General features: G+C 37.3%; 2 protein-coding genes and 2 long non-coding RNA genes across 8 annotated transcripts; 2 read left to right on the top strand and 2 right to left on the bottom strand.

Moving 5' to 3' along the window:
- The first annotated feature begins 492 nt into the window (after positions 1-492).
- Positions 493-3,005, top strand: LOC112710102 (uncharacterized). 5 transcript variants are annotated; one of them, XR_003811583.2, is made up of 6 exons: positions 493-869; positions 1,635-1,739; positions 2,194-2,276; positions 2,383-2,458; positions 2,555-2,831; positions 2,934-3,005. It is a non-coding gene; the product is annotated as an uncharacterized lncRNA (long non-coding RNA). The 5 variants fall into 5 exon arrangements; XR_011865274.1 differs by having other exon boundaries at positions 493-1,486; XR_011865276.1 differs by having other exon boundaries at positions 502-869; positions 1,639-1,739.
- Positions 3,006-3,857: 852 nt separating this feature from the next.
- Positions 3,858-7,202, bottom strand: LOC112710100 (uncharacterized). Its single transcript, XR_003156672.3, has 2 exons — positions 6,597-7,202; positions 3,858-4,221 (listed from the first exon to the last, which is right to left on the bottom strand). It is a non-coding gene; the product is annotated as an uncharacterized lncRNA (long non-coding RNA).
- Positions 7,203-7,613: 411 nt separating this feature from the next.
- Positions 7,614-10,958, top strand: LOC112710103 (3-epi-6-deoxocathasterone 23-monooxygenase CYP90D1-like). The gene is made up of 6 exons (XM_025760706.3): positions 7,614-7,757; positions 8,236-8,481; positions 8,905-8,997; positions 9,747-9,932; positions 10,033-10,154; positions 10,586-10,958. The coding sequence occupies exons 1-6, from the start codon at positions 7,662-7,664 to the stop codon at positions 10,674-10,676; spliced, it is 834 nt and encodes a 277-aa protein (XP_025616491.2). The 5' UTR covers positions 7,614-7,661; the 3' UTR covers positions 10,677-10,958.
- Positions 10,959-11,004: 46 nt separating this feature from the next.
- On the bottom strand, positions 11,005-14,740 carry LOC112710099 (calcineurin B-like protein 10). The gene is made up of 9 exons (XM_025762200.3): positions 14,486-14,740; positions 14,200-14,380; positions 13,991-14,073; positions 13,138-13,197; positions 12,591-12,699; positions 12,436-12,488; positions 12,063-12,143; positions 11,862-11,974; positions 11,005-11,401 (listed from the first exon to the last, which is right to left on the bottom strand). The coding sequence occupies exons 1-9, from the start codon at positions 14,513-14,515 to the stop codon at positions 11,311-11,313; spliced, it is 801 nt and encodes a 266-aa protein (XP_025617985.1). The 5' UTR covers positions 14,516-14,740; the 3' UTR covers positions 11,005-11,310.
- Between the last annotated feature and the right edge of the window lie 8,249 nt (positions 14,741-22,989).

Here is a 22,989-nt window from a genome sequence, read left to right as displayed (position 1 = left end):
TTGAAAATGGTTCGAATCGACTGGTCGAACCGGTCAAATCGTGAACCGAGGGAAACGGTCGGACCAAATCTGAAAACCAGTTCGAACTGTAACCGTAAAAAAACGAATCGATCATATATCAAAACGAAAGATCAGAAACCGTCGTTGGACCGTCGAATCGGTCGAGAACCGCCAGTCGAACCGAACCAGGACCCGACCGATTTTCTAAAATTTGCTCAAAACGGTGTCATTGGTTAGAGGAACGTAACCATGGTTCTAAAAAACTGAACCGGACTGGCCGGTTCTACCAGAATAAACGAGATCCGGTCACCTAACCAGTTCGAATAAGGTCAGAAACCGCTTGACAAAAAATCAATAAAAACCGATCGAACCGATGGTTAACCGATAAACCGACAGAACCTTCCGATTTTTTAGCGGATTTTTGGTTTGAAAGTAATACCCCTAAACTGCGTCGTTTTGTCTCTTTAAAAAAAAAGAAAAGAAGAAAAAAGAAGGAAAGGCTAAACTAAACGAAGCTGCTGAACCCTAAATTAGTCACCTCCCTCTCTGGCTATTTTTCTTCCCTCTTCTCACCCCCTCTCACCGCTCCTCTCTCTCCGTGCTCTCCATCCGGCGACCCACCGTCCGGCAAGCTGACCACCATTCTTACCTTCCCTCTTCTCTTCTCGCCTCTCCTCTTCCCTTCGAACGCTTCTGCCCCCCCCCCCCCCCGCCCCCCGCGCGCTCTCGTCACTGCCACAGAGAGAAGCTGAATCTCTTTGCCCTGCATTGTTCTGCCGCGAGCTCAGCCAGCCACCACCAACTCTGGGCGGCACTACTTCTGCTCTTCTTCCCTTTCCATTTCCCAGTCTGTCTCTGCTACATTCCAGGTCCCTGCCTCATCCCTGCTTCCTGCTTTGTTTCTTTACTTTCTTTTATTGATTCTGTTGTTATTTTTAGTTAGATTGCGGATTAATTATGTTTGTTAGGATAGATAGATATATATGCTGTTAGGTAGCTAGGTTGTGGTTAGAGGATTCTAGGCCTGATAATTGCTCCGTTCTTGATTATCCAACATGGCTTAATACTGCTTGTTTGCTGAATGATGTTGGTGTGATCATTGCTGTGCTGTTTCTGTTTCATGTGACCTGATTCTACCTGCTGCCCTGCTGAACTGTACTTGTGAAATTAAGTTTGATGCTGCCTCTGTACATGCAATCCATGCTTTTCTCATGTTAATTGCAATTTTTGGATTCATGTGCTTATATTTTATCTTATTTATTAGCTCTGAGGGATATTTCTTTACATTTTGATCATTCCCTCTTGATGTGGGAGTTCTAGTGCAAGTGGGGTTTTCCCTTTTTTCTGGGATTTTGAAGTGGAAGTGGGAGTTCGGGTGATTTGGATTATACCCGAGAGAAGGGGCTGGTTAATGCAGCTTTTGTTTAAATAATTAAAAGTTCATTTATGCTCAGTTTTGAATATGCTGCCTGATCAGGGAAAAAAGGTAAAGTTACTCAGCTCATATGTGTGTCTTTCACTATTCTATTATGTTTCACTCAGTAAATCACTATTGATGTCTTTGTTATTTATGGTTATCTTTCAGCAGTTTGTTGAACTACAATTCCCAAATTCACATATTTTTTGTTTATTAGGCAGTCAATGACAAGCAAAATGAAGCCATCACAGCTGCATCTAATGAGTTGGCCAAAAGAAAAAGCGATCTTGAAGAAAATTTAAAACTTTCACATGATTTAAAAGTAAGTATAGTTTCATAATGATCTTAGGCTTTCTATTTCTTGTATTTGTAATTTTCTTGTTCTGATACTTACTGGAAACTATTTAACTGGGTTGATGGATTCTCACGCTCATACATAGCTGCTGCCTCTTCAGAAGTTGTTAATACAAAATACTGACTTCATGTGTTGTTGGGCTTATTGAATGCCTGAAATAATGATTGCTTAACTTAAACTTAGAAGTTCACGTTTTGCTTGGGTTGGGAATGGTTCTTATATGTGGCATTTCATGTATTGAAACATAATATGTCTAGAATCAAAGTGGCATTTCATGCATTTTCTTAGAGTATAGTCTTGATCTAAAAGTAATATTAGAGTGCCCACTAAACTCTAGTTGCTGCCTTGCTTCGATGAATTCATAACTCTTAATTCCATTGATAAATTCTTGGTTTCTGATTGATTATGTCACTCATGGAAGGTCTAGGCGCAGCATGGAATGTTGCTAATGTGACAAAAGGATCAACTGGGGTGATATTTGGTCTCGGAACTGTTGGCCTTTCTGTAAGTGCAGCAAATAACTCTGTCTATCTTAACTTTTCAGTTCTCAATTGATTACTAATTATCATTTCCAAACTACAAGATAATTTATGAATTCTCCTTTAATTAGGTTGCACAAGGTGCAAAACTAAGGGGAGCATCTCGAATAATTGGCGTGGATAAGAATCCACATAAGTGTGAAAAAGGTGCCAAAATCAGTCCTGAAATCGATCTGAATATTGTTTTTTCACCTAGCACAATCCTTGGTTCATTATTTGTTATTGTGTTTGTTGTTGCCGCAGCAAAAGCTTTTGGATTTACAGAAGTTGTTGACGCGAGTTCCTACCAATAACCTATTGCTCAAGTTACTATTCCTTTTTCAGTTATACCATCTGACAAGGGCTACTTATTACAAGTATCCAAAGCAAAAGTTTTCATTCCAGTGGCTAAATGGTGATTTATTTGCAAAATTGTAGACAGGGGTATTGCCTCCATTTGTACCTTTTGCGCAAGCATTTGCAGCTGTACTCACAGCTGTTCTTACTGGTTCTCTCTATTATGTGGCTACCTCGCCCAAAGGTCCTCTTCTTATTGCCCTTCAACATGTTTTCCCTTTGTATTGACTTATTTTGTTTTTAAGCTTGCTTAACGATCTCTTGCTTATTTGTTTACTTCTTTCAGATCCCACTTATGTTGTGGCACCTGTTTTGCAATCTCACTCGGGCTGTCAAGATTTGAAAAAGCTGTTTGAAGGTTCAATTACTTATCCCTGCTGCAAAGCATTAGAATCAGTTCATAGATTCATAGATTGAACAAAGTTTCATTTGGTTCAGAAAGTGGTGGAATAAAGTCATAAAGTTATAAAGTTTCTCTATGATATAATATCTACTAGTCATTGATTAAGCAGTTTCTACTTATTATATCTGTTTCATGAGTCTGATTGCACTATCTGCTTTCGGTTTGCAGCATGGTATGAGAAGCGCCAAATGAAAAAGATATATTCCCCTCTTCTTGAAGGACTTCTTGCCCTCTACTTGGGTTTTGAATGGATTCAAGTAATCTTCTTATCTTTACATTTTATATAATCTTCTGAAAATATTTTTCGGTTTTGTGTAATAGTTTCAAGGATAAACTAATTGGCAATGGTTATGTGACAGACAAATAACATTCTAGCTCCCATTATCACACATGGCATATACTCAACGGTTATATTGGGACATGGCCTTTGGAAAATTCATGACCACCGGCGTAGACTACGGCAAAGAATCCAACAGCTCAAATCAGAAGAAAGATATTCCAAGTAGATTTTAAAATACCATCCATGGCTGACACAGCTTGATGAAAAATTGTATATGTATTAGAGTTGTTAATCTTGTAAAGGAAAGTTGTATAATTATGTTAGTTGAGATCTCTTACATACAGAATAAGCAAGTTCTGATTACAAAATTTTCCAATTATGAATGTTTCCAGTAAAATGGGGGAAAATGTTTGGTGAAACAAATAGCACATTTACTGTTCCATTTAAATTATCCATGGAACGTTTTATTTGAACCACTAGCTATCCTTTATCTAATAATTGTAGATAGCTAAAAAGATTGCTCAACATTACCCAAGTCATAAGTATATTATGTAATCGGAAATATATGGGGGTCACAGATCGGTCCTACACTCACAAATCAGTACACTATCTTTGCAATCCGGCATCATATTTTTGTTCCTTTCTTGACAATCTACACAATTGATTTATAAGTTTAATGCTCAGGCTGCAATAGCATAACCTCCCCGAAAACATGATTTTCTAACATATAACTTCTCATCAACACATTTTAAAAAATTCCCTAACAAGAGAATGATCTAGGTTGTACAAGCAACAATCACCGCTTAACTACAAGATGGTTTGCAACATGCACATGTCCAAGGTCCAAATCTTCAATTCTTCAGAGCACCAACAATAACAACTCGAATTTAGCTGCACAGTAATTTAAACATCTCTGTTTAGTAGAGAAAAAATGAGGGATGCTAGTTAACCATAGGTCAGAGCAGATAAGACAAAAATGAACTACAAGATGCTAATACAAATCCAAGTTAAAGATTTAATAAATTAGTTGTAACTAGTGACCATACAAAAAAATGGATTTCTTCATAAAAAATTTAGCCCACAGATTCTACAATAACCAGTGAACTGGCTGAAAGTAATGTTAACATGTCAGCAAAAAATAAAGGTTGCTGAAAATGCAGATAGAAAAAATCAGAGGCACACAATTCAATGGATATGACCGTACAATTAAAGAACAGATTGGTCACGGAGAACACCAGGTGACAGCCCCACTTCTAACTAGTGGTAAATACTTTTGGTATATAGAATGAATAGAATGTACTACTCGTATAATAATATTAATACCAAATTATTCAGCTCATGTAAAAGTATCCAACCAAAATGAGATAAACAAAACATACGATACATACAATCTGTATCATGTTTTAATTTAACGAAAGTATAGAGAACCACCTTTTAGTTAGCCAACATTAGTGTTTAGGTTTATAATTTAGGATTTAAGGTTAAAGATTTACGAGTTAGCGTCTAGATTTTAAGATAAACAAAATAATTTTAAAAAAGTTGGCTGATGTTGGCCAAAAAAGTTGGTTACCTAGAATCACTCTTTAATTTATATTCCAAATATATAGTCTAAGGGGTCAATCAGTTAATTCAGCTTCAATAATTTCTATTATTTGATTAATGAAATGCATTTTTCTATAAAAAAGAATATGATTAAGAACGAGAGAAGATAATAAAAGGAAATGGATGGTAAGAGATCCTCTGTAGAAGATCATGGGACAAAAAAGGAGAGGGAGAGAGGGGGATTTAAAGTGCTTTCTATGACGTGTAGCTTACAAATCTCAACATGTTTAAGTGGGAAAGTCCTCTAAAAAGAACATTAGCTTTATACCAAATAGATGTGACAAATTTAATCACATCCTACAAAACATGCTTGTTCTGAAAATCTGTTTTATGCAAGGCAATGAAATATATTCGACAGAAAACGGGAACATATGTGACAGAAGTATACTAAGTTATTCTAATTATCTTCCCCCCCCCCACCCCCCCCCTCTCCTTCTCTTTTGATTTTGTTATTGAATTTGGATCCTCTGAATTTTCAATTTTCACTTTAGAGAGTAAAGTGTAATCTCTCATTATTGAATGGTTTCTCTCTCATATTTTTTTCTTGGCCCCACTTATGAAATAAATAGTGAGAGATCACACTTTACCCTCTAAAGTGAAATTTAAACTTTAGAGAATCTAAATTCCTGTTATTTGTCATCCACAGAGAGACAAAAATATTAACCAAGTAAATTTTATTCCGTTATTTATTAGCAAAATACCATTGACTAGCATTGAAATGCCCAAAATAAAGCTAAACAGTTGTGCTGACTACAATCCTGCATGAAAACCACGGAATGAATCCAGACTTGAGGATAAACGAGAATCTTCAGCAGGAGGTATCGAGTTTGACCTTGGAATTAATAACAACTTCAATGACTATGGATAAGTGAATAAGAGAATAAAATGAAAACTGAAATCTAAGATACATGGTCACGGGTTCAGCTCAACTATGAAAAGTGAGAGACAGTGTATTTCATTTTGGGGGAGAACAAAAGCATCTATAGATAGTTTATTCATAATAAAGTCATCCATAGATAGTTCAAATTAGCTACATTATTATTTAAATAAACCAAAATTGTTTGACAATGAAGGCTACCTAATTCAATTAGCAGGATTCACAGTCAAATCACAAACACAAAGGAAGAAAATCCATAGAAATTCCCTATAAATAAACCCACATATAAAAAGGTACAAGTGAAAGACAAAAGATTTATCACAAAACTCATGTAAGTTGCTGGTACCATTATACTAATAAACTTTATACCAACTAACTGATTTCCTTCTGTTACTCAATCATAAACTAACAAAATGATTTATTAGGATTATACCCTATATCCAAAAGTAAACTCATAAACTGTTTGAGTATGACTATGATATGCCAAATACTGTCTTCTTTGTCTGCAGCTAATTGCTTCTAGTGATAGCATTCTAACATATCTACAAATCATAATACCAAAATACATGATGAACAATTTCATTTTTATTTCAAAACTGCAAATTTCCATCGTATCTTAATTTCATGAACTTCTATGACCACTCTTCGTCCATCAAGACATCACAATCTTAGACAAAAACAAAAAGAAAAATATAATCCTACACAAATTATGCTAGATAACCATAAGACACAAGCTATATTAGTTATCAGAAACAAATCAAAATAGAAGAAAAAAAAAAGAAATTACCTAGTTCATTACCACTACTGCTGTTGCTGGTTTTGTGGGTTCGGTGGAGGAGGCATGCCTGGGCGAGGAGGTCCGAACACCGGAACGCCGCTGCCAGGTGGAGGAGGCATCCCAGGATGAGGCGGAGACGGGGCGGGAATCCCCGGCCTTGGCGGAGCAGGAGGCCCTCTCACCATCTGACCAGGTGGTGGAGGACCCATAGGCTGTTGCCCAAACTATGGCGGAACAGGGAAAGGCTGGGAGGCCCACCACTGGGCCTGGGTGGTGCAAATTGCCCAGGCGGCATCGGAGGTGGCGGGCCTTGTGCCATTGGCGGTTAACCCTGATCAGGAGAGACAGATGAGAGAGATCGATGAGCAGACAGAGACAGAGAGAGAGGATAGGAAGAGGAGAGAAGACGAGGAACACTGAAACCTTCGTAGCTGAACGAGAAGGTTTCCGAAGGCAGATGAAGAATAATTTTGATTTTTTATTTTTTTAATATGTTTAACATAGATGAAAAGAATAATTTTAATTTTTTGTTTTTTTAATGTGTTTTTGTTTTGTTGTTTCAATTATTTGAAATTATAAAATTAGGATTAATTGAATTTTAAAATTTGATTAATTTAAAAGGGTATTTTTGTCTAATCAAATAAAGGAAAGATGTTTAAGTCTTTTTATAAAATTAAATAAATAAATATTTTTTATTTTTATTTAATTAAAAGTGTCTTTTAGTAAAAGTGGTGATATACTATATATTTAAAAAAGAAAAACTTAAATATTGACGTGGAAAATAAATTCCACATATTTTATTGTTATTTGTCCATATTTTAAACGTATCGGTACGTATAAATTTATCATCGTACTGTAGCAATCAGCAACTAATAATAATTTGAGTGTACTTGTTTTTTTTGTGGTCCTATTTTTGTTAACAAAAAGAAATCTAGCTAGTTATCTTTATGGAATTATTGATAGTCATAATTTTTCAAACAAACATGTTTACAAGGTACAATTTTTTTTTTTTGTCACCAGATTGCCTTTCAATTATTAGTGAAGGCATTGATTAATTTGGATCCAAGTGAAGAGATGGAGCTTATAAGGAAATATTTTCAAGAATTCATCTCTGGCATTATGTCTTTACCCATAAACCTACCAGGAACTCAACTTCATCAATCTTTACAAGTAAGCCCATCCGTTTGTGGTTGCTTTCTCAAGTTATTACACACAATACTACTGTTTAATTTGTTATATATTACCCATCTTATGTTATATATATATATTAAATTTTAGTATGACTATATTACGGTGACTACAGTGATTATATAAGTATTGTTAAATTAAAGCCACATTTTTTTTTATATATTTTGATAACACTTTTTTTAAGCAATATTTTTTTAAAAAATGTTGTTTAATAATAAAAAATATTATTTTAATTTTAGCAATACTTTTAAAATACTGTAGTCACCGAAATATATATATATATATATTTTTTTTTTCATGTAGCATTTTATATAAAAATGATAAGAATACTCAGTGTCACATAACTTGAATTTCAAAGGAACTTAGTTATGTTTTTAAAAATAAAAATGCGTCATATATAATATATCCTCTAATAATGTCAAAGAAAATCCGGGTAATAGTGATTCATTTTTGTCTTCAGGCAAAAAAGAAAATGGTGAAATTAGTGCTAAGAATAATCCAAGAAAGAAGAAAGAGTGGCATCACCAAAGTTCCAAAGGATGTATTAGATGTGCTTCTTAATGATTCAAGTGAGGAATTAACAGATGATTTGATAGCACATAACATTATTGATATGATGATTCCTGGAGAGGACTCAGTGCCACTTCTTATCACATTAGCTATCAAGTATTTATCTGAATATCCTGCTGCTTTGCAACAATTAACGGTTTGACTCTTAATTAAATGACAACAAATCATAATTAGCATTGCTCAATTTAAATTAAAGTATACTCATCACTCATGATCATAAAAGTTAGTGTAGTTTAAATACTTATTAAATATAAAATTAGAAAAAATGAATTAAAAGATAAAAATGTTACTCGTACACTAAAATCAGCTACTAAAATCAGTTAACAATGTATTTATATATAAATACATGTGTGATATAATTTATTTTCGATATGTATTTTATATTCTAACATGTATTTTATACTGTTTGCTGACTTTAGTGACTAATTTTAGTATACACCTAACATAGTTGTTAAAAAAATAATGTATAGATTCTTTTACTATACTAGTTTGTTAAAACACTTATTATAAAAAACAGTTTTTGAATAATGTCTTGGTATGATTTTCTTACGACTCTCAGGAGGAAAATATGAAGCTTAAGAAACAGAAATATCATCTTGGGGAGACCTTGTGTTGGAGCGATTACTTATCATTATTGCCATTTACTCAATTGGTAAGGCAAAAATGGCTACTCATAAAGAGAAAAAAAAAGGTTTAATTATTCTATTCGTCTCTATAGTTTTACCAAATTTTTAATTAAGTCTTTATATATTTTTTTCAATAAGATCTTTACACTACTTTTAATTTTGTAATTAGGTTCTTTTTATATAAAAAATATTAAAATTAATAGAATATTTTTTTTTTAAAATACATGCGGTCAAAGATATAGTTAAATTTTGGAAAAGTATAGGGTACCAACATATTATCTGCCAACTTCTGCCAACTCTTATTTATATTTGCGTTTCATGGAAGTGTGTTCGTAGATGTGTCTAATAATTAATATATTTTAAATACATATATAAAGAGACACATCCAGAAAATATATCTATAAAGACACTTCTATTAAACACAGTTATAAAAAAGACATTTTTATTAGACACATCCATGAACACACTTTCATGAAACACAATTATATAAGAGTTGGCAGAAATTGGGAGTTGGTAACGTAGCGGAACCGTTAAATTTTTAATTATGGATACCTTTAATTTGCAAAAAAATATTCAGTTAACTCTAATATTTTTTACACTAAGAATGACCTAATTATAAAATAAAAAATAGTATAGGGACTTAATTGAAAGAAAAAAAAATTATAGAGACCTAATTAAAAATTTTGTAAAATTATAGAGACCAATAGAATAATTAAATAAAAAAAATTAGTCCACAATTTTAAACTAATTATTATTATGTGTTCTACTTATATAGGTTATCACAGAAACTTTGAGAATGGGAAATATTATAATTGGTGCTATGAGAAAGGCAACAAAAGATGTTAAAATAAAAGGGTACTTAATACCAAAAGGGTGGTGTGTTCTTGCAAATTTTAGATCAGTTCATCTAGATGAAAAAAACTTTAACATCCCATATCAATTCAATCCATGGAGGTGGCAAGTAAGGGAAGCCCTCTACTCTCTGCTTATTTGTAAATTTCTTTGCTTTTATCTTGTGTTATTTTTTTAAGCTTTTAAATGATACATTGAAGAAATTTCAGGACAAAGAGTTAAACAATTGTAATTTCACACCTTTTGGAGGTGGACAAAGACTCTGTCCTGGACTTGAATTAGCTAGGCTTGAAGCTTTTATATTTCTACACCACTTTGTTACTCAGTTCAGGTAACAACAATAATATAAAGAGTTTAATATACTCCATTTATTTACAGATAAATTACATCAAAACCTCCGGGATTTGTGAAGTTCATTATTTATTTATTTATTTTGCCAAAAATGACAGTGAAATTAAGTAAACATCAATTTTTATTAGAAGACGCTAGTATTATGTTTATCATGGTGTTTAGTGTTATATTTTACAAACGTGAAGAATATTTAAGAAAAGTTACCATATATTTTTAGAAAGAGACAGGAGTCAAGTTGAGTTTTAGGTCTAAATATCCTTTACTCCAGCTTTTTGAAACTTCTACTTAACTAAAAAATAAGTAGGTAGATGCTAGCGTTGAGTGATATTATGGACAAAAAAGATTGGCATTCAATGAAGGTTAAAACATTTAAATATTGTTAGTGATCTTAAAATTTAATTTGACATGCAGATGGTATGCTGAAGAAGATACAATAGTGAACTTCCCCACTGTAAGAATGAAAAGGAAGATGCCTATCTTTGTGAAGAGAGTAGAATCTTGAGCAGTGTTGAGCTGCCCCAAAAACTCAAAATGTACCAACCATGGAAAGAACTACGCATATCAGCAAACTTCAACCACAACCAATACATAAAAAATTTATAAAATATAAAGTAGGGAAATTTTTTTTTTTCTTACATATAGAAGCGATTTTAACACTTGTCACATTTACAAAGATGCTAGTTGCAATTCATGAATCTTCCATCAAGCAATGTAAAGCCTTCAACTTATTTTTCCCCAAGTGGGATCAAATTTCGTATGGAATATTACCTTTGACAGCAGGCAATTTCATTTTTGGCTTCTAACTTGATATTGAATTCATCTACTCGATATTTTTGTGGTCAACATCAATGATAATTTTGATGCATTAAGAATAAATATATTACATTATCCTTCCAATCAACTTGGTCGCCTCTTTTGTACTGTACAAATAAATGTTTTGCACTGCACCAAACCGAGGCTTAAAGGTAAACAGAGCAAACCAAACAATCATGTACAGTTAAACCTTTGTGTTCAATTTGGCTTGGGTTTTGAACACCCCTATCAAAATTTCTTCAGGGACGGTGCTTTGGTCCATTGCTTCCACCAAATTTCTCTGGTTCAATAAAGGAATCACAAGAATCTGCTGCTTCCACTCCTTAATTTTTATAGCTTATGATACCTCTCTGCCAGTGGGAATCATCAACTTCAGTGTTGAAAATGAAGCTGGTAAATACCGTGGTTACGTCCCTGGCAAAGTGACCAAACAAAATGAAAATATATGATTCAGCTAAATACCAACCATTGCAATAATAAATAACAAATCGTATACAATTTACTCCCTTATATTTTAGCTTTTCTTTTTGTCAATTCGATCCTTGTATTTCAAATAGTTTTTCAATCAGTTACTGCCAGACAACAGAAGATTTCTGCCAGTTTGGAGGTGGAGCAAAAATGAAAACAATTTGAAGTGTGGAGGACCAAATTGAGAAAAATAAAAAGCAATCTATCAAAATTAAAACTGTTTGAAATATAAAGGGCCATAAAAAGAGATTAAATTGAAAAAGCCATTAAGAGCGAATAATCAAAATACCTAATTTACTGAGTAAGAGTTTAATTGATGCATGGTGATAGAAAGTAATGACAAGAACCCAATGACCATGGAAAACAAATATGTCACTCAAAGTGGTAAGAAAAGGATGTAAATTACTTGAGGTAAGGAAGAGTCATGTGCTTCAATAGGGACGGGTGCCGAAGAACATATTCCCTCCATTCTTCTTTGCTTATCTTACCATCATTGTCAGTATCAGCATCTTGAAATGTCTAATAAAAAATGGGCGAAAAAGTTATCCGATGGAAGCATTTTAAAATTATCAAAGACGGAAGAAAAATGCTGCTGCACATCTTTTACCTTATCAATAATGCTTTCAAGAACTTCATCTTCCAAATGCATGTCACATTCAGACATTATCGCAACCACCATTTGCCTAACCTGGAAAATGTTACAGGTTAACAGAACAGTTCCAAACATTGATAAGATGAAAATTTTGCAGAAACTAATGTTATATAAAATAGTGAACATCTCTGTAACTACAACTTTTTTTTTTATATCCATGGATTTGACAAACAGAAGCTACTACCATCAGAATTATTCGTCATAAAAATCCTCAAATCCAACCAATACCGCACTAAAAAGAAAAAATCAACATACTATTATCCTATGCTGACAGAAACAAATTTAGGCCAATAACAATTTCATAACCTGGACATGCCAAGATACTCACTTCTTCCCGTTCGATATATCCAGTTTGTCTCAGGTCATACAATCTAAAAGCAACTACAAGCAAACAACAAAAGGGGTCAACTTTCCATAAATAAGAATGAAATTAGAATCGGTGGTATGAAGAGTACGTCTTAAAAATGCTTACTGAAGTCTTACAATCAATTTTCTTTTCTAAAGAAGCATATGGATGAAAGATACTGAGAGCATGCACAAATTCCTCAAATTCTATAACACCATTTCTTTTTTCATCGAAGAGATCAAACACCTAGGAAAGGTCATAAATCAAAAGGGCCCAGATTAGACAAGTCAAATATAAAAACTCAAAAAAGAAAAGAAAAGAAAAGACACCACATCTTTCAAAGAGTTTTTCTCAGATACAAAGTGGCGAAAGGATTTCAAGTTATTGTTTTAGTTCAAGGGTTACATTGGTAAAAAAGTATCAGTTCGGAAGTGATATAGAAGTGAGTTGTGTGAACCATAAAACATTATCATATGGTGGAAAATTACATTCACCATTTTTATTCAATGAAATACTTGTGAAAATTCTGATTCCTTGAAAGATGTTTTCCATGCAACTTAGATTTTCCTTTCTTTTAATACAACAAATAGGGATAAGACTAAGAGCAAGAAACCATATTTAAGAGAGGGGGGGGGGGGATTGGGAAAGGTAAAGAGAAATGAAACGACATTAAAGATGAATTACCCTATCAAGGAAAAGATTCTCGCCAACTGGGGTCTTCAATAGTGCCAATTGCAGCTCTTCCTTCAAATAACAAAAAGAGAAGTATTACTGGATGCAATCTAACCACAAATTCAACAACATTGTTCAAACAAAAAGTGTAATAGTCAACAAAGATATTTCAACAAAAACTAAGAAACTACCAAACAATGCACAATATTGGCAGCAAAAAGATATCCCAGACAAAGTTGCCATTGTCAAATATTTTCATTGAAGCTTACCATACTGTACACACAATCAATACAACTTCATGGTTAAATATAGATACATGTTTTATTGAGTAAATTAGCAAATTATTTCTTGAAGTTATTCTATCAATAAAATTTAATCCTTGAATTTCAGTTATTGTACTTATTAGTGCTGAATTCACAAAAACTCTATTATTTTTCATATCAAAACACAAAATTTGCTTTGAGCATCCCACTAAGGCCAAGGTACAGCGGGCTTAAAAAGCACTCATAAAGAACCTATAAGATTTTCTAGTTTCTACCGTGTAAACCTCACTGACAACAACTTGATACAACGGTGTGAAAATTCAAACTAATTCTTGACATCAATGGATTAAAGTAAACCTTCATTTTTGTGTTTTAAATTGTAAACATCATGCCCAGTAGTCCTTAAATTTAATAAAGAGGGAAAAGTTGCATTGAAGTCCTTAAAGGATTTTGCTCAAAAGAACAAATTAGAATAGTGCACTAATTTAACGAATAAAATATCGAGCAGACAAGTAGTTAAAAATGAATTTCCAAAAAACAGAAAATTATCACGAACAAACTTGAATAATAGATCCAGACAATGCAGAAATTACTGTAAGTACCTTGTGAATAAGTCCATCATCAATAATTGAGCTACTCAACTTCTTGAACAACTCACGCAGCGCCTCAATTTCATTAACCGTAACTGAACAACCAAAGCAACAGAAAATCAATCATTTCCGGAAAGGAAAATAAAAATTACATTTCCATAACGAACCAAGGCGAAAGGAATAAAACCGAATCGAATCAAAGAAAAAGAGAAGAAACGAACATGGAGAATCCTTGGCGAGGCGAAGGATGTCATCAAAAGAGCTAGGGATCTGGTTTTTCTTGCTTTGCTTGTCGCCATGGAAATCGAAGCAACCAGCTAAGCTGACGAAGAGAGCTTCAACGATTCCGATAAGCGGAATGCACACCGCACAGAGTGTTTCACCGAACGTTAAGCTCGATCTCTGATAGATCCGTTCATGAAAGCATAGAAAGAGAAAGGAAAATGGAATCGGTTATTTTCCCGGAAACCAAAACAGATAACGGAAAAGTTGAGAAAATTGAATTACCAGAGAAATTGCGGTGTCTGGGTGTTCCATATCATACCAGTGTCAATGTGTCATAGGAGACTTTTCTTTTTCTTTTTCTTTTTTATTTTTATTTTTTGGTGTGAATGAAAGGGATAAGAGAGATTCTGCGTGGCAATACTGGGAATTTTATTTTAACGGAAAGAGAAGAGATAAAGAAGAAACATGTGACTGTTACAATGAATCAATGATTGTTATTTAATAATCATCTGAAACGTATAAATTTTTTTTTTAAATAAATAAATAAAATCACGTGACTGTGATTATGATGTGAACGTGGATCCCCAGAACTGGTTTGACAGGAAGAAATATACGGTAAGTTTTCATGTACAGTTTTGATTTTAATTTCTATTTTTTTTATAAGACTCGAATCCGCAACTTCTTTAATTGAATATGAGAAGACTATGTCATTTAATTTTAATTTTTATTATTTCTATTTAATTAGTATAAGTTATGTTGTTATCCTTGAAAACTTTGATTATATTCATTAAAATGTTTGCATAATATATATATTATATATTGTTAAATAGCAAATAAAAATGGAAAAATCATTATAAAAGACTATTAGAAAGATTTAATTGTTAAAAAGGATTTTTAATACCAAAATTATTAAGAATGGCTAAATTTTTTTATATTTAAAAAGAAGAATCAAATCTTTTTGTAAGGAAAAAATATATCCTTAATTATTTTTTATTTATTTTTATAATCTTTAATATATGCTGTTTAATTCTCAACGCTATATAGATATTGTTACGGTGGGTAACCGGAGATTAATAAGATGGATGGCGTTGGGTGGCCCAAACGTATGAAGGAGGAGGACTCCGGATGGATCTGCAACTCGGGAGGCTCCGTCCGACTTGTTCGCGTGGGTGAATGGAGGGTGGTACCTGCAAGGACACTCCGATGCCTAAGTTAGCAAGAGTGTAAGCAGGTCTAGAGAGTATTGGGCTTAGAGATACCTGAGGGGTGTCAGTGTATTTATAGTGGTGAGCCAATAACCACCGTTGGAGTAGTGCCGTATCTTTAGGGTGTTAACCGTCCCCATTATCTTTGGGGAGGTTAAGATATGGCTTTATGAAGCGGTTAGAGAGATTTTAGGGGCGGTTACTCATTTGAATAAGCGTTTATCTGCCAACTAATCTCACATCCGACTTCTTCAGACTAAGTCGTGGTTGGTACCGACTTCTTATGTGAAGGTCGGTACTTAGCTAGGCTTAATCCTTCAGATTGGGCCTTTTATTTGGACCTGGGCCTTCATCATTGGGCCAGGGTATGAACAGTGCCCCTACTTGAGCCCAAAGTCTTTTTAGAGTTTGGGTTCAAGTATTTAACTCGGGTTCGTAGCCGACTTATTTGGAGAGAACATGGGTCTTATAAACCGACGTGATTTTCGCGACCCTTTGTTTCTGACAGTTACGTCAATTCAAGCGTCGTGTCCGTTAGGGAAGCATTGAGGGCTTTGGTAACGGTGCAACCTCATTAATGACTGCTCCGCTTTTACCATTATGCCCCTTAGCATGTTTATAAATGTTTTCCCTCTCTTTCGTTTTTCCGTTTCTGCAATCTTTCAAACTTCCTCTTTCTTTGTTCGTGCTGTGTTTATACGTACCATACTTCCGGAGACTTCTGCTTCCTTATTTTCAAAAAGAGGTTAGCTTCTTTCTTCTTCTTTTGCATGACTTGGTTTTGTAGAGGGATAGTTTTGTAGACTTTGCTTGGCTCTTTTCTCCTTTCTAGAGACCTTTTTGATTTTTTTCTTTTTCTTTTTCCTTTTGTAGGTTTTCTTCATTTACCTTTAGGGAAAGAAAAATGGCCTCTGTAGATTGGGTTGATGTTACAGTTCTGGGGGAAGAGCCGTTGGTGGATGCGGAGTTTATTACTCACCTTCGTACTCATCATCGGCTCTGTACCTCGGAGGAAGATGAGCCTAAATATGAGTTGCTTGTTCCCAGTTTAGAGGACCGGGTTTGTCATGGGAGAGCCAACGACACAGCCCCCCACTTCTTCTTTATGTATGAGTGTATGATCACCCGTCTGGGCGTCTTTCTGCCCTTTTCGGATTTTGAGATGTCTGTTCTACAGCATTGTCGTGTTGCCCCTACCCAGCTTCATCCCAACTCCTGGGGTTTCTTGAAAATTTACCAATTTATTAGCCTTGCTCTGGATTTTCCGACTACTCTGAAGATCTTTTTCCATCTTTTTCATATGACTAAGCCTTTTAGCGGGCTGAATAATAAACAACAATGGGTTTCCTTCCGAGCCATACAAGGTCGGAGGATTTTTACCCTTTTTGATTAATCTTTCCATGATTTTAAAAATTTCTTTTTCAAAGTGCAAGCTGTAGAGGGTCACCATCCCTTTTTCTTGGATGACAACTCTTTTCCCCGCTTTCCTTTATACTGGCTAGAGGCCACCCCTTGCGAGAAATATAGTTTGGATGATCTGGATGAGGTAGAGGTTGCTGTCGTGGGGTTCCTCCGAGAAGTTTGGGGGAGGGCCCCCTATTTGGATACCAAAAAATTTCTCCAAGGGTCTCCGACCTTTGTTCAATCACAGCTAGGTAGTTTTTTATAGTATGTTGAATTCCCGACTTGTTAACCTAATATTCCGACTTGTTTGATTCTTTAGCTATTTGTTTTCCTTTTCAGAAATGGCAAAGAAAAACGCTCAAGAATCTTTTCAAAGGGTCCAGGAGGCTAAAGCTAAGTCTCGCGCTCGATCTGGGGATGCCAGGGTTATCTCTCCTCCTCCTCCTCCTCGTAATGTTGGAACTCTTTCCAATCCTATGGTGATTTCTTCTTCAACTCCCTCTCAGCCGTCCCCTGTCGTCCGACCTGCTCCCGATCCCAAGAAGCGCAAGCTCCTAGAGTCTGACTCTTCTGGGGAGGTTAAGGCGGATGCTCTTGCCTTTGTCCGAAAGAATATCTATCCTTATGCCCGTATAGGTATGGATGATATGTCTGTTCGGAGCCACCTTACCACCATGGTCGAGGAGAGCCTTAAGGCGGCGGGGGTCTGCGGCAAGCTCTTAGATATTTTTGATAGGGCTCCTCTCAGCTCCTTAGGGGCGTCCTCGAAGGTCGAGGAGCTGGAGGGGAGGCTCCGTATATATGAAGAGCATGAGGGGAAGTTGAAGAAAGAAATTGCCAAGTTAAAGGAGGAGAGAGATACCCTTCGGGAGAAAGGAAAAACTTTGCAGGCCCAATGTAATATGGAAGCAGAATTGAGGAAGACGGCACAGGCCAGCTATCAAAGCCTATTCAAGGATCATGTGTCCGTGAAAACTGACCTGTTTAATTCTCGGAAGGCGTATGAGGAGTTAGAAGACTCTATTGCCGATGGCGCCGAGGAATCTTGGAGGATTTTTCTGGAGCAGGTCAGAGTTATCGCTCCTGACTTGGATCTGTCTCCTTTGCATCCTGACAAAGTTGTTATTGACGGCGCCATCGTTGATCCTCCTGTCCCCGAGGTCGTTTCTGAGTCAGACCTGAAGACTCGGGGGCAGAGGATTATTGAGTCTCCTCCTCGTTCCAAAGATGCTCCGAGTTCTTCAACCGTTTTTCCGACTTCCTCTCCAGCTTCTCTTCCTGGTCCTGGTGGCGCTCCTCCTGAATCTGGTGGTGGTGATTCCTCTACTCCTCTAAAAAGATGACTTTATTTTTTCATGGCTATATGGGGGCTCGGCCTGTGGGTCCCCCCTTTTTTAAACTTTATTTATATGTTGTGTGAACAATTTCTCTTGGCCTTTTAAGGCCGTAAACAAAAATATTTCTGGTGTGTGCCCTTTTTGAATGAGGGTGTAGAAAAATAAATGCCCTTTTTTGGATAAGGGTTCTAAGTTACCTTGTGCGTGTATGCTTTTCTAGTTTCGATATTTCAAAACCCTCTTTGATCTTTTTTCTGAAAACCTTTTGTTGACTTGCATTGTTTTCTCAGGCCTATTCGTTCAAGGGCTTTTGTGCAGCCTTTAAACTTTTTCTCAGGTTTTCCCCATCTCTTTTTGCTATCCTCTATGCTCAACTTTGCTTTAGTGAGCTTTTATGACTTAGGCTATTTTTGCGATGCGTTTTTCTTCTACTCGGAGTACTTCCGAGTTCGTTTTGCTCGGGTTCTCATTTCGACTTAAGAGTCGGATCGTTCCCGAGTTTTCACGATCAACTCATATAACCTCTTTACGCCGACTTGTACCTCGTCGTTTTATCCTGACGACCATCTAGGTCGGTTCATGGGATTTTCACGTTTTGTTGAGCTTAAGTCGGCGCGTTTCGTAGAAAAACTTAGAAAAATAAAGAAGGATATTATAAGAGATATTGTAAATGAAAAAGATCTTTATTAATTGGGAAGGTACCTTCTTGCTACTAAGGGTTTTTATAGCCTATTTTCCCTTAGTCTCTACTATGATGCCTCGTTAAAAACCCTTCTCCAGAAAAAACTCTTTTGGGAAAAAATCATGAAGTTGGGAAAAGAGTACATCAGGGAGTAGAGTTCGCTTTTAACTGTAGTACCTTTTCATGTTACAAGCATGCCACGACCTTGGAAGCTCAGTGCCGTTCAGGTCGGTTACTTTATAATAACCTTTCCCTAACACTTCCTTGATTTTGTATGGTCCCTTCCAATTTGCGGCGAGCTTTCCTTCTCCTGATTTGTTGACTCCAATGTCATTTCTGATGAGGACCAATTCATCCGGGGCAAATGTTCTTCGAATGACTTTCTTGTTGTATCTGGTAGTCATCCTTTGTTTCAATGCCGCTTCTCTTATCTGGGCACCTTCTCGGACTTCGGGGAGCAAGTCGAGCTCCTCTTTGTGCCCCTGTATATTTTCGACCTCGTCGTGGAGAATTACCCTTGGGCTTTGCTCATTGATTTCTATGGGAATCATGGCTTCCACACCATAGACTAGTCGGAAGGGTGTTTCTCCTGTGGCGGATTGGGGGGTTGTCCTATAGGCCCATAGCACCTGAGGGAGCTCTTCAGCCCAAGCTCCCTTTGCTTCCTGCAGTCTCTTCTTTAGTCCTGCCAGTATGACTTTGTTGGCTGCCTCGGCTTGTCCATTCGCTTGCGGGTGTTCCACCGAGGTGAATTGATGTTTTATTTTCATACTGGCTACTAAGCTTCGGAAAGTGGCGTCGGTGAATTGGGTTCCGTTATCCGTAGTAATGGAATAAGGTATCCCATATCTTGTGATGATATTTTTGTAAAGGAATCTGCGACTTCTTTGGGCGGTGATAGTGGCTAGTGGTTCTGCTTCTATCCACTTTGTGAAGTAATCTATTCCCACGATCAAGTATTTGACTTGTCCTGGCGCTTGGGGAAAAGGACCTAACAAATCCATTCCCCATTTTGCGAAAGGCCATGGAGAAGTGATACTAATGAGCTCCTCTGGGGGGGCCACGTGGAAATTTGCATGCATCTGGCACGGTTGACACTTTTTCACAAATTCTGTGGCATCTTTTTGTAAGGTCGGCCAGTAGAATCCAGCTCGGATCACTTTTCTGGCTAGTGATCTTGCTCCGAGTTGATTTCCGCAGATCCCACTATGTATTTCCTCCAACACCTCGGCGGTTCTTGAGGTCGGTACGCACTTTAACAATGGTGTTGATATCCCTCTTCTGTAGAGTACATTTCTCACCAAAGTGTAATGTTGTGCTTCCCTTCGGATCTTTTTAGCTTCTTTCTCCTCCTTAGGGAGGATGTCGAATTTCAGGTATTCGACTAAGGGATTCATCCATCCGAGGTTTAAACCGACTACCTCAAGTATCTCTTGCTTATCTTCTGTTTTTGCTACCGATGGCTCTTGGAGGGTTTCTTGAATCAGGCTTCTATTGTTCCCTCCTGGTTTGGTACTTGCTAACTTGGATAGGGCATCCGCTCTGCTATTTAGATCCCGAGTTATGTGTTTGACCTCAGTTTCTGCAAAGCGCCCAAGGTGCTCCAAGGTTTTTTCCAAGTACCTCTTCATATTAGGGTCCTTTGCCTGATATTCTCCACTTATTTGGGAGGTCACCACTTGTGAGTCGCTGTATATCATCACTTTTGTAGCACCAACTTCTTCTGCCAATTTTAGTCTGGCTATCAAGGCTTCATATTCTGCCTGATTATTTGAAGCCGGAAATTCAAATTTTAAGGAGACCTCTATCTGGGTTCCTCTTTCATCAACTAATATTATGCCTGCGCCGCTCCCTGTTTTGTTGGAGGATCCGTCTACATAGAGTTCCCATGTAGTCGGCTTTTCCTCTTGATCCCCCGCATACTCTGCAACGAAGTCGGCGAGACATTGGGATTTGATTGCTGTCCGAGTTTCGTATCTCAGATCGAACTCGGAAAGTTCTATTGCCCATTGAACCATTCTCCCTGCAACATCCGTCTTTTGGAGGATTTGCTTCATGGGCTGGTTCGTACGGACCCTTATTGTGTCAGCTTGAAAGTAAGGTCGTAGCCTTCGCGAGGCTATCACTAAGGAGTAGGCAAACTTTTCTAGTTTGTGGTACCTTAGTTCAGGGCCTTGCAGGACCTTGCTGATGAAATAGACCGGGTGTTGTCCGACCTCGTCTTCTCTTATCAGAGCTGATGAGACAGCCCTGTTTGCTACGGATAGGTATAGGACGAGGTCCTTCCCCGGTATTGGTCGGTTTAAGATAGGAGGTTGACTTAGGAATTTTTTGAACTCCTGGAACGCCTCCTCGCATTCCGGAGTCCATTCAAACTGACATCCCTTCCTTAATAAGGAAAATAGTGGAAGGGATTTTAGTGCCGATCCTGCCAAAAATCTGGAGAGGGCTGCAAGTCGATCATTGAGCTGCTGAACCTCTCTTAAACAAGTCGGGCTTTTCATTTCTAGGATGGCTCTGCATTTGTCGGGATTGGCCTCAATCCCTCTTTGTGTTAGCATGAACCCTAGAAATTTTCCTGCCTCGACCGCGAAGGCGCACTTTGTAGGATTTAGTCTCATCCCATGCAACCTTATGGTATCAAAGACTTGTGAGAGGTCGGTTAAGAGGTCGGCTTCTTGCTTGGTTTTTACTAGCATGTCGTCAACGTATACTTCCATTAGGCTCCCTAGATGGGGGGAAAACACTTTATTCATCAGCCTTTGATACATGGCTCCTGCATTCTTTAGTCCGAATGGCATGACCACGTAGCAATAGTTGGCTCTGGGTGTGATGAAAGATGTTTTCTCCTGGTCGGGTTCATACATCGGGATTTGGTTATATCCCGAGTAGGCGTCCATGAATGATAAGTATTGGTACCCCGAGCTGGAATCTACCAGGGTATCAATACTTGGTAGGGGATAAGGGTCCTTAGGACATGCCTTATTCAAGTCGGTATAGTCGACGCACATTCTCCATTTACCATTCTGTTTTTTGACTAGCACTACATTGGCTAGCCATGTTGGGTACTTGACCTCTCTAATAAAGCCGGCTTCCAGGAGCACCTGTACTTGCTCTTCTGCTATTTGGGCTCGTTCCGGGCCGAGCTTGCGTCTTCTTTGTTGTACAGGTCGGGACCCTGGGTAAACCGAGAGCTTGTGGGACATGAGCTCGGGATCAATCCCGGGCATGTCGGAAGCCTTCCATGCGAAGAGGTCAGAATTAGCTCTCAGGAGTTCTCCCAACCTTTGTTTTAGGGTTTCCCCTAGGTTGGCTCCTATGTAAGTGTTTTTTCCTTCCTCCTCTCCGACTTGTATCTCCTCGGTTTTTCCTCCCGGTTGGGGTCGCAGCTCTTCTCTGGTCCTTGTGCCGCCTAGCTCTATGGTGTGGACTTCTTTGCCTTTTCCTCTCAGATTTAGGCTTTCATTGTAGCATTTTCTTGCCAATTTTTGATCTCCCCTCACCGTTGCTATTCCTCCTGGAGTCGGAAATTTCATGCAAAGGTGGAGAGTGGATACCACTGCTCCAAGGCGATTAAGGGTAGTCCTGCCAATTAAGGCATTGTAGGCTGACCCTTCATCGATGACTATGAAGTCTATGCTCAGAGTCCTTGATTATTCCCCTTTTCCGAAAGTGGTGTGAAGGGGTAAAAATCCTAGTGGTTTTATTGGCGTGTTCCCTAATCCATATAGGGTGTCAGGGTAGGCTCTCAACTCTTTTTCATCCAACCCCAGCTTGTCGAAAGCGGGCTTGAAAAGGATGTCCGCCGAGCTTCCTTGGTCTACTAGGGTTCTGTGGAGATGGGCATTGGCTAGGATCATGGTTATTACCACTGGATCATCGTGTCCAGGGATTATTCCTTGCCCATCTTCTTTTGTGAATGAGATGGTAGGGAGGTCGGGTGACTCCTCTCCGACCTAGTAGACTCTTTTGAGGTGTCTTTTGCGAGAATATTTGGTGATTCCACCTCCCGCAAATCCTCCTGAGATCATATGGATATGTCTCTCTGGGGTTTGTGGTGGTGGATCTCTCCTGTCCATATCATCTCGCTTTCTTTTTCCGTGACTGTCCGACCTTTCCATGAGATATCTATCAAGCCGACCTTCTCTAGCCAGCTTT

This window comes from Arachis hypogaea, chromosome 9, assembly GCF_003086295.3.
Source record: "Arachis hypogaea cultivar Tifrunner chromosome 9, arahy.Tifrunner.gnm2.J5K5, whole genome shotgun sequence".
NCBI classification, from domain to species: Eukaryota; Viridiplantae; Streptophyta; class Magnoliopsida; order Fabales; family Fabaceae; genus Arachis; species Arachis hypogaea.
The sequence above is the reverse complement of the archived record's forward strand: the minus strand, read 5'-3'. Positions and strand labels throughout refer to the sequence as shown.